Genomic DNA, 10,582 nt, shown 5'->3' on the forward strand with positions numbered 1-10,582 from the left:
GGAGGGGGGTTCAACCTTGTTTGCTTTGCTGGGAGTACAGTTAATGTGGTATCTGCTGAATCCATGATGGTTCATACCACTCAGTTTCCCCAAATTAATCTGGACATCACAAATTCACAGAAACCTGCCCAGAGGTTGTTTGAAATCTGTGATGTTCTGATTGTGCGACCTAGCCACCGCCACCTCTTCCAGGGTGGCCGGAGCAGCCTCCATCATAGGCTCCTCCACCGCTGTGGCTGATATCTGCCGCATCCATATTCATAGAAGTGGGCGCAACACATCCAAAAGCACACTTCTGGACGTAGGTGTCTCACTTCTGGTCGCCGTGTCAAGGCTGAGTAGGCTGCAAGAAGCCTGAGGCCCAGCCACCGCGGCACTGGAGAAAGAGCCAGCAGAGCGAAGTGTTGCGGTGGTGGGGGAGAGCATGTGGTTGGGGGGGGGAGCGGGAGAAAGAGTGTGTGGATGTTGCGCTTTCCCTCCCAAGCTCCATCTCGGCATGGGGGGGGGGTGGTCCTCATCCCTTCACGACTTGTCCCTGAGAAAGGTTCTGCTAAGGTGGTTTCTGGGATTCCCAGGGTAAGACGCTGGGACCATCAAGCACTATTCCTGGGAAAGGGCCCCAGCTCAATCAGTGCACCAGCTTTGTGACATCTGATGGAAAATTACCCCCCTCCCCAAAGACAGACACCCTATATCTTAAGGAAGGGTTTTTTAAAGTTTTGCATCCCCTGTGTTGGTCCATACTCCCCCCTTACTTTCACTCGTGATTCAAAGTTAATGGTGGGGAGGAAGTCGTTAGTGTCTTAGCCTTTGTTTTTGACAGATCACTGAATTGGATCAGAGTGGGCACATATCATGGTATATGGCCTAGTGTGGGATTCTAGGCAGATCACCAAGTGGCAAAGCCAAACATTGGGACCAAGCTGTGCCTTAGGCAGTGGGCTTCGGCTGGATTGCCATGGCATGCATTGGGACAGGTTGCTCCCGACCCTGTTCCAGCAAGGGTGTGTGTGCCCCCCATGCATGTTTTGGTTGCCCATCTGGGCTTGTGGGATCACCAGCCTCATAGAACCAACATGCTTAAGTCCACTTGATGCATGAAGGGGTTAATGGCATAGAGTAAGCTGTCCTGCCAGGCTTAGCTAGGCCACTCCTCACCTTGGGAGGAGGGGAATCAAACCTATTGTTGTACCTCAGTCTATCTGAGAAGCTCAGTGTGTAAAGAGGTCTGAGCTAGTTGCTCCAAGCACCGATCTTGTCTTCAATGCTATTCAACACCCATACGGTCACTATGCGTTTTTGGAGCTGTGCCTGGATGCAGTGGTGAACGAGGATCTATAAATTGACCTTGAATCCTGGAAAGATGGACTTAGCAATGTCACCTTAGCAACAAAAGAAACCTAAGAACACCATTTGCTTCTCATCTCCCATTCCTGGTAATGTAACAACTAATATTTTTATTTTAAAAACTGCGGAATGCTATAAGTCTGAGAGTCCCCCTACAGAGCACTGGGTGGAGGGACTGAGCGTAAAGAGGAATGAGAAATCGTCCCACTCCCAAATTAACTTAATTCACCCATAGTTCATCCAGCAATTATGGTAGCAACTTTCTGCGGTCATTCAGAGATTTTTGTTCAAATGCACTAGTTGATTCCAAGCACTGGGGATACCAGGACCATTGTGCACATGTGTTGCTGCGGAGGTTTTTGGGTTGCTATGTATTGCAAAATTGCTTCAGCTGCAGGATGAGCCTAGGATCCAAACTGTGTTATGTCAGTGTGAGCCCAGGTGGAGCAGCTGTGGGTTAGTTGCACTTCATTTCATTACGTTTGTCCCCCTTCCATTCCAGGCTTCCTGTATCCGCATTTACTCAGCCATACATTGCATCCCTCTTGAGATCTTTTGCAGGTGTGCATCTGTGTGCCTTCTATTTCTCCTGTGACTCTTTAGACCCTACCCCCCAACTCCCCACCCCCCCATTAGGCAAAAAGAAAGAATGAAAACATCCATACATGCAAGACTTTTTATGAGTTTTCAGTTTCAAAAACATGTTAAAAAAATTCATTTAGACGGGATCTGTCAGAAGAAACTGGAGGATTGTATGATTTAAGTGAGAATGCAGAGTTCAGCGAAGATGATGAACGCCCCAAGAGGGACCTCCTATGTTATTTCGGAGGGGGGGGGGCACTTGCAAGAAGCGACACACTCTTGCATAATTTCCTATTTATTGCATCCTTGTGATTTCACTACAGCTTCACAGGTGATGTTCTTATCTCTATATTTTCAATGATTGGCTAAAAATGAAAAGGACAAGAACACATCAGAGTTAACACCTCCAAGGATTCAAACTCCAGGGACTTTTTCATTTTTAGTTGACATAGTGGAGTTTAAGATCAAAACTGAAAGTGATTTAAAAGAAAAAGAAGAACATGTAAAACATTATTTAGCAGTTTGTTTTAATGAATGTAGGAACTGAATTAGTAATTAGTTTAGCAATCCTGGCTGTAACCCAGAATAAATTGGGCATGTTTTTAAGGGTGGATGTGCAGGTCATGAGAACATTTACATAGACATCCTGCAGCCACCTACAGAATAAGGAAGGTTATGGGGTCTACAATCTTGTGCACATCTACTCAGGAATAACCTCCCATCAAATTTACTGGGACCCATTCTTATTGAATGCCCTTTCTAAAGTGCAAAAAGGCATTATGATAATATTTGAAGTTATTTCTACTCACTGCATAATCCATTGTCGCATGAGCCACGGCAGTCCCCACAAGGTGACCCAGACTTATATGGGGTTTGAAGTGATCCCATCATGTTCCCTCTGGAATGATAAATAAGATAAATAAGAAGTAAACAAACAGGGATACATTTGTGCTTTCTGTTCTCAATTAGAAAAGTATTTGTGCATATTTTTTAGAAAGTTCCTTTAGTCTACTGTTGTATTAACCTTTTGTGTGCTGTAAGTTGTTCTTAATTTTTCCTTAATTTTATTGTTCAAACTGCTTGGATGTTTTTTGACAAGCACTGCATACATTTTTGAAATGAATGTGAGGAATAGGGTTGCACGCTGGATTTTGCTGAAGCTCCAAGCCTAAAATGAATTGAGCTCATTCAGGTGGATTGGGGCTTTGGCTGAGTCGGGTGGAGACAAGGCCAAACAGGGTCAGCCTCCCAGAGCGACTGGGAAGCTGGGAGAAGGAGACCTCTTCCCTGCAAGGTAAGACAGCCATGCGGTGAAGCTGAGCAGGACTGAACCCTCCTGCCTCTGCAATGCAGCTGCCAGGGTGTGATGCAGAGAGAAGGAGGGGCAGCAGCTCCTTCTGCCCCCCAAATATATTGGCTTATTGTTCTAGTCAGATGCAGGAAAAAGGAGACTGGCCAACTCACTCTTCAACTGAAAAAGTCTGGGCAAACTTGGAAGCAGGTTTATGTAACAATGATGAGAAATTAGTTTCTAACACATACAAATCATTGTTAGGCTAGGAAATAAAGGATGAAATGGTTGAACTAACAATGACTAATTGTGCTAAGGATGTTGGACATAATATAGATATGGCTGCCTGGGAAGAGCTTTGGAAAACAGGAATGAAATTTACAGCATGTTATGGCTTAAAAGAAAATTATTACAATATGATATACAGATAATATTTAACACCAAATAAACTAGTTCAAATGTACAAAAATGTATCAAATAAGTGTTGGAAATGTAATAACTGTGAGGGGTCATTTTATTATATGTGGTGGACTTGCAGGGAGGCGAAGGCCTTTTGGGACGTGATATATAATGAAATTCCTGCCAACCTAGCAGTTCGAAAGCACGTCAAACTGCAAATAGATAAATAGGTACCGCTCCGGCGGGAAGGTAAACAGTGTTTCCGTGCGCTGCTCTGGTTCGCCAGAAGCAGCTTTGTCATGCTGGCCACATGACCCGGAAGCTGTCTGCGGACAAACGCTGGCTCCCTCGGCCAATAAAGCGAGATGAGCGCCGCAAACCCAGAGTCGGTCACGACTGGACCTAATGGTCAGGGGTCCCTTTACCTTTATATAATGAAATTAAGAAAAATAAATAAATTGGCTTTTCCCAAGAGGCTAGAATCCTTCCTACTGGGGATACTAGACAGAAAAATCCAGAAGGAAGCCTCAATGGTATTTATGTATGTGACTACAATGGCAAGGATTCTCAATGCACAGAAATGGAAGGAGGAGGGAACACCCTCAAAGGAAGAATGGTTGATGAAAATCTGGGAATACGCAGAGATGGCAAAACTGACAGCACTGATAAGAGGCACAGATTTCAAATCCTTAAAGAAGACTGGAAACCCTTTCTAGTCTACAGTGGTACCTTGGGTTACATACGCTTCAGGTTACAGACAGAAATAGTACCTCGGGTTAAGAACTTTGCTTCAGGATGAGAACAGAAATTGTGCTCCAGCGGTACAGCAGCAGCAGGAGGCCCCATTAGCTAAAGTGGTGCTTCAGGTTAAGAACAGTTTTAGGTTAAGAACAGACCTCCAGAACGAATTAAGTACTTAACCCGAGGTACCACTGTATTAAAAAAGTTATTCCCCATATGCAAAGACCACATTGGGGTTTGAAGTGTCAGAAAATAGCCGAATATATTAAGAAACATGTTAAAGAGGATGAAATTATATAAGACGGAACCTTAAAATGCAATTGCATGTAATTTGGGTTACAAACATCTATGTGGGGTGAACGAGAAGTCACTAGTTTTGTGACTTCCCTGCCTATACTCCTGAGGAATATAACTGTGACTGCTCCTATGAACGAGGAAAAAATTGGGCTGAATGAAGTAAGCCTCCCAGAATTCTCTACACTAGTTGTGGGTGCACATGGAGGTTTTCTGCCAAATATTTTCTGGAGTGGCACGGGATTTCCCCAGGATTTAGAGCTGGCATAAGGAACTTGATATGGTAAAAAATACAGAGATCAAACCTGACACCTTGACGTTATCAGCACCACACTCTAACCAACCAGGCATGTTCCCTGTGCAAAGGGCTTCTCAACAGCTGACAATCAGCTGAAGGAAAGGCACTTTGTGGGCTCTGCATTTCAAAGTGGTCACCTGATGTAACTGGGCTGTCAGGTAACTGACAGGTGGGCTGCCAGACCCATCATATGAGGTCTGACTGCATCCTCCCAGATGGTGAAGAATATTTCACTGAATATTCAGCGCAATGAACATTCCGGAATGAAAGTCTCCAACTGTTTAGGAGGATCCAAAGGGGGCGGCGGGGGGTGGGGGGCAGTTTTCCATAAAAGTTTTTGACTTTGTCATTAAAAAATAAATCCACTGCTGCGTCCTTATTTTTTAGGCAAATAGCCCAAAGGTAATAAGAAGGACTTTGTTGTTTTTGTTTTATGGTTGGTTGGCAGCCATTGAAATGCAGAGTTAATACAGTACTAGCGTGCTGCCCAAGTGTCTTGTGGCTCTTATGAGGGTTCTTTTATTCAGGTTTGTTTTTTTTGTAATATATAAAAGGAAAACGGATATGAAACACAAATCCTTTGGAGACTATGGGTAACAAATGACAAACAAACAAACAAACAAACAAACAAACAGATAAATAAAGAATACATACGCAGGACAGTACTGGCAAACGTAGAGGTACTTCATGCTGTTTTGAGGACAATGGGCATCATAACAACCAATTAGGTGAGACTTGTGCCAAACCACCTGTAAGTATAAGAACATCCACACAAGAAAACATATTGGAATCTGTTTCCATGCCGAGCAAGGAAAACATACCGTACATTTAACAGCTTTTTAAAAAAAACAACCAAAATATCATCACTTTGTGTTGTGTCTAATTGAAGCACCCTCATTTTTCCCCTCAGGGAAAGGAAGTTTGAATAAGCTGTGAATGAGAATGGCATCCGAAGAAAAAACAGAAAGAAAGGCACAGCAGAGATAAGGACTATCCATTATCTGAAGTTCTGTGTGAAAAATATGGAAAAAGTACTGGGTGGAACGCGAGGGAAAAACCCACCTCTTTTCGGTTTTCTTTCTTCCTTCTGTGAGGTCCCAGGCAGCAGCAAGCCAAGATGTGAGTGGGCTGTCAGGCATGGATTGACTAGCTGAACCATGCGCTTGAGAAAGATACAAAACGGTGTTTGAGTTACCTGAGTGTAATGACCAGTTACGGCCCCTGGACGGACTGCTCCAACACCGTACTTGAAATCTTTCACCTCGTTGTACCAAGCTTGAATCACGTCATTCCATGGAGTAGCGTGAGATGATGCATATATATTTTCACCACATGAGATGCCATCTAGAAGTGGAGACGGGAAGCATTAACAAAACTCATGATTCCTGACCTAGGAAATTCTGTAAACAAGAGGAGTCATGCAATGCTTCAGAGGAACATTCTGCAACAGGTAAACGCTTGTTTATTCCAAGCAGAATTTGTCCCCCCACTCACAAATCTGTCTGGTTAGCTAGCTGGTTAAAGCTACTCACATTTGAATGCAAAATAATTATTCTAAAGCAAAAGGTACACCTGTTTTGTTGTTAGCACATGTATGTTTGCCTGTAAATGTCTTTTCTAAAAGGCACTCGCTCTCTGGGGGTTTTAGAATTACTGCAGTGGTGTGTGGTCAGTGGACTAGGCAAGTCCCCATAAGAGTTCAAGAGCCCTCCTGACACCTTTCCAAAGCCCACCTGGCATCTTGTCAGAGGCCTGGCGCCTCCTTCTCAAAGCCCAGGAAGCTTCTGCCCAGCTTAGGGATGGAGGCGCAATGCTCATGTGTGTGACATTGTGGCGTTGTAATGTCACACATGCAACATCACCCCAATTCCCCTTGCAAGCTGTCACCTCTTACCTTAACTTTCCCTATGAAAAATTTCACTGCTTGCCACTGAATTATTGTATTGATCTCTCTCTCTCTCTCTAGTCTCCAATCTCCATCTCCATCTCCATCTCCCTCCATTACTGTGATTAACAAGGCAGAGATATTGAAGTTCAAAAGCAAAATGTTTCAGGTTTTACCTTCTTTAGAACACCTGAGGGAGGAGGAAGCTGCAGTGTACTGGTCCTCTGTGCTTAAAAAGTTATATGTATCACAGGTGGACACAGTGTGTGTCGAGGCAAAGCTTAGCTGGTGAGAATGGCATGTGGAATTCTGACTTCAGATGTTAGGGAGAATTGGAACATTCCTCTCCATTGTTCCTCTTTCTGTGGGATTCCTCAAGTATTTTTAATATTATGCTCAGAATGACAATTGCGGAGTCAGTGCAACAATAGTGAATGTATATTAGATATGGGTTAGATTTTAGATCACCCTCAATTTTTTGCACAGTGCTTACTGACAGATGTACTTGCCGGCAACTCTTTGGTTACTTGGGCTGTGAGCAAATCGACAGTTGCTTGCCCAGCGTTTTGCATTCGCTTCAGCAGCTGAATTCCATCTCTAAATGAAAAAAAAAATAGTAAATGTGTGAATGGACACATTCTCTAAAAATGGAGAACATCATATACCTCTGATTTCTTCAAAATTTCATGTGTTCTGTTCTAGAGTCAGTCACCAACCTCAGTCCCTGGATGATCTTAAGCATTGTTTAGCATTACCTTTGCCTGACTCATGCCAGCCATGCTTAACGATAGTAAGGTAGAAAAGGTAAAGGACCCCTGGACAGTTAAGTCCAGTCAAAGGTGAATATGGGGTTGCGGCGTTGATCTCACTTTCAGGCTGAGGGAACCGGCATTTGTCCGCAGACAGCTTTCTGGGTCATGTGGCCAGCATGACTAACTGCTTTTGGTGCAACGGAACTCCGTGATGGAAACCAGAGCACATGGAAACGCCGTTTACCTTCCCGCCGCAGTGGTACCTGTTTATCTACTTGCACTGGCATGCTTTTGAACTGCTAGGCTGGGCAGAAGCTGGGACAGAGCAATGGGAGCTCACCCTGTTGCATGGATTCAAACTGCTGACCTTCAGATTGGCAAGCCCAAGGGGCTCAGTGGTTTAGACCACAACGCCGTCCACATACCTAGCCAGCTTTTAAACCCTGGTTAAGATGGTGAGTTAGGTGCTCTCAGCTACTCATTGGGATGTGCACACATTACCATTTACTTGGGTTCCAGTGCACCCCAACCACTGGGCTTTGAATCTATGGGTGCACAATGTTATTCATATTCCAAACATATGCTGCCATTTCTTGTGCTTTGGTGTGTTTCCCTCCAAGTCAAATTTTGCCTGACGCGAGCATTGTAGCCTTGTCCCACTTCTAGTGAAGCCCTGGTGTGTACATTAGAGACACTGATGTTTACTTCTGGGGTGGTGGCCCTACATGTCTGACATCAGAGTTCCCCCGTCTCCCTCCTCCCACACCTCTCTTGCCAGGAGCACCCCTTCCTTTTCACAGAAGACAGCCTCCATTCCACAGCTGCTTGCTGGGGGAGAAAAGTCTGTATGTTTAGGCAAAGTTGTGGTGGTGAGGCTTGGGCCACAGAACTCAGGACACATTGGACTCAGCTACATTAGTACAGAAAAAGCGTTTTAAATGTGTTATAACACTGTGACCCCAGATGACCCTGTAGAATTCCATCTTTCGCCAACATGATTTCCCATTATGAGGTTTACAACACGTTTTCCTGAAATGCTTTTTTGAGGTGTGTAGATCCAGCCATTATATAGCATACCCTCGAACGTCTTCTAGCCTAAATCCGGGGCACCCACCCCACCCACCCAGGCCCACCATCACCACTGCCACCCCCACGCGACTTCCCTGCTCACCCCACACCCACTCAGGCCACTTCAGCACGCCATTGCTGCCCCCCCGGCTGCCTTAACTTGGCTGCTTGGGTTTTCTCTCCACCACCTCAGCTGCCACCACCGTGAGGGTTTTTTTGCATGCTTATTCTTAGATCTTATTAGGACTTATGTGGGGAATATTTAATTTTGTTGTATATGTCTGGATGTGTTTTATTCTTTGCTTATGACAAATTTTGTTATATTTATCTAATTATGTAAATTGCATTGAGCATGGCTTGAACGATGGAATAGTGACATGTGCATAAATGATGATATGCAAATCTGTGCCCACTTTTTGTCCTCTTCTGTCTTTTCTAAAATGATGTGTAAGTGGCATTCAAGCTGTTGTTGAATCTAGTCCTATCCTTGAAGATTACTACCAGAGGGTGAAGAACAAAGGTTTTCTGCCTGCAAGGAGGTGTAGTATCCCTGGAAAGCCTTTGCAAGGCCCCTGACCTACAAGGCCTCTTCCTTGCTTACCATCTTCAGCATGTTGCTTGCCGGTGGCTGCACTCCTCTCCGCAGGGCATTGTGCTTGTCAACAATCTGATTTCGCTCAGCTGGTCCAATTCCTACTGCATGTGCCTGAAGTAAGAGAACGAGTAATATTCCTCTTGTCTTTATTTATAGGATTATTTTTCATTATGCTAATATAATTTTACCACTGTTTCTCTAAGAATCATGAAAAAGTGCTTTGTAGGCCCCATTTGCCTCTGTCAGGCTGCTCTGACCTAAATGAAATCTGAATTGTAAACTGTTGGATAATGCAGTGCCACCAAACTCTCTTGGGCGTATTCTGGATCAGTGGTGCCGGCTTGCGCCTGCAACTGTGGGTGCCTGAGGCTGTGCACTGTCATCACGCCCTTCTGGTGTGTGAGCTCTATGTCACCCCCCCTGCATGCTGACGTCACTCATACGCGTAATGCGGGTGCAGTGAGGTAGTGCACACACACCAGGGGTATGACGACATAGTGCACATGTCCCCCGCAGCATGCATGCGCAACCGAGCCTGGCTCCCTCATTTAAAATGTTGTGGGAGCCATGGCACCAGGGCCCTGGGCACCCGACACCTATGCTTTGGATAAGTCTACAGTTACTGAAAGAAAAAAGAGACTTGCCATTTTGTTTTTTTAAAAAATACAGTTACATTTGTTTGGACTTCCCCTTAAGTATGATATTTTTCAAGTTCATTGTGTTCCTGGATGAAGCAGTAAAACACATTTTGACTGATTAAAGAGAATATTTTGGTTGGCCCAATCCAATCTTAGATTTGAAAACAACCCAACCAATTTTAGTAACACTTTCCCCCCTACTGATTTAAATGGGAGAGAGTTAGGCATGGATGCCTGTGTAGCTAAGAAACTTACTTTTGAAGCAGGTTGTTGTAACACAGCAGCAAAACTCAGCAACACAGTGAGAATGATCATCTCTGAAAACAAAATAACAGCAGGGGTTTTTCCTTACATTTGCTTTTTGTATATAGAATGTACTTATTAAGACATGGCACCCCTCTCCTGAGTGCTGGTTTAGATTCCAAACTGCTCACGTGGCAGCAGTTGAGAAGTCGATTTCTGCTTCCAGGAACAGGGCTGGTCAGGTGGCAGATCAGGATTTGCTGGAAGATCTCTGGATGTTTGCAGAAGATGGATGAGGGTTTTGGACTCCCGGTTGTTTAACAGTGGCAATTCATTGCTGAATTGTACAATGTAAATGCAATGTTTAATATAGATTACAGCATACTAATCCCCCACAAAGGAAAACACCAGGCTGTTAGAAGGAATAACTGACCTGTAGTAACTTGGAT

The 10,582-nt window shown here is 44.3% G+C and overlaps 1 protein-coding gene across 1 annotated transcript; it reads right to left on the reverse strand.

Moving 5' to 3' along the window:
* Window positions 1-2,011: 2,011 nt before the first annotated feature.
* Window positions 2,012-10,205, reverse strand: LOC128409874 (cysteine-rich venom protein pseudechetoxin-like). Its single transcript, XM_053380377.1, has 7 exons — window positions 10,146-10,205; window positions 9,259-9,363; window positions 7,347-7,434; window positions 6,148-6,296; window positions 5,607-5,701; window positions 2,739-2,827; window positions 2,012-2,294 (listed from the first exon to the last, which is right to left on the reverse strand). The coding sequence occupies exons 1-7, from the start codon at window positions 10,203-10,205 to the stop codon at window positions 2,284-2,286; spliced, it is 597 nt and encodes a 198-aa protein (XP_053236352.1). The 3' UTR covers window positions 2,012-2,283.
* Between the last annotated feature and the right edge of the window lie 377 nt (window positions 10,206-10,582).

Source organism: Podarcis raffonei, chromosome 3 (assembly GCF_027172205.1).
Source record: "Podarcis raffonei isolate rPodRaf1 chromosome 3, rPodRaf1.pri, whole genome shotgun sequence".
Lineage (NCBI taxonomy): Eukaryota > Metazoa > Chordata > Lepidosauria > Squamata > Lacertidae > Podarcis > Podarcis raffonei.

Bases quoted from the DNA above. Each gene is read 5' to 3' on its own strand.
- LOC128409874 (XM_053380377.1), bottom strand. From the start codon at position 10,205: ATGATCATTCTCACTGTGTTGCTGAGTTTTGCTGCTGTGTTACAACAA. The intron at 9,364-10,145 runs GTAAGTTTCTTA...CTCTTACTTCAG, and splicing joins TACAACAACCTGCTTCAAAA to GCACATGCAGTAGGAATTGG. The intron at 5,702-6,147 runs GTAACTCAAACA...TTATACTTACAG, and splicing joins TAACTGGTCATTACACTCAG to GTGGTTTGGCACAAGTCTCA.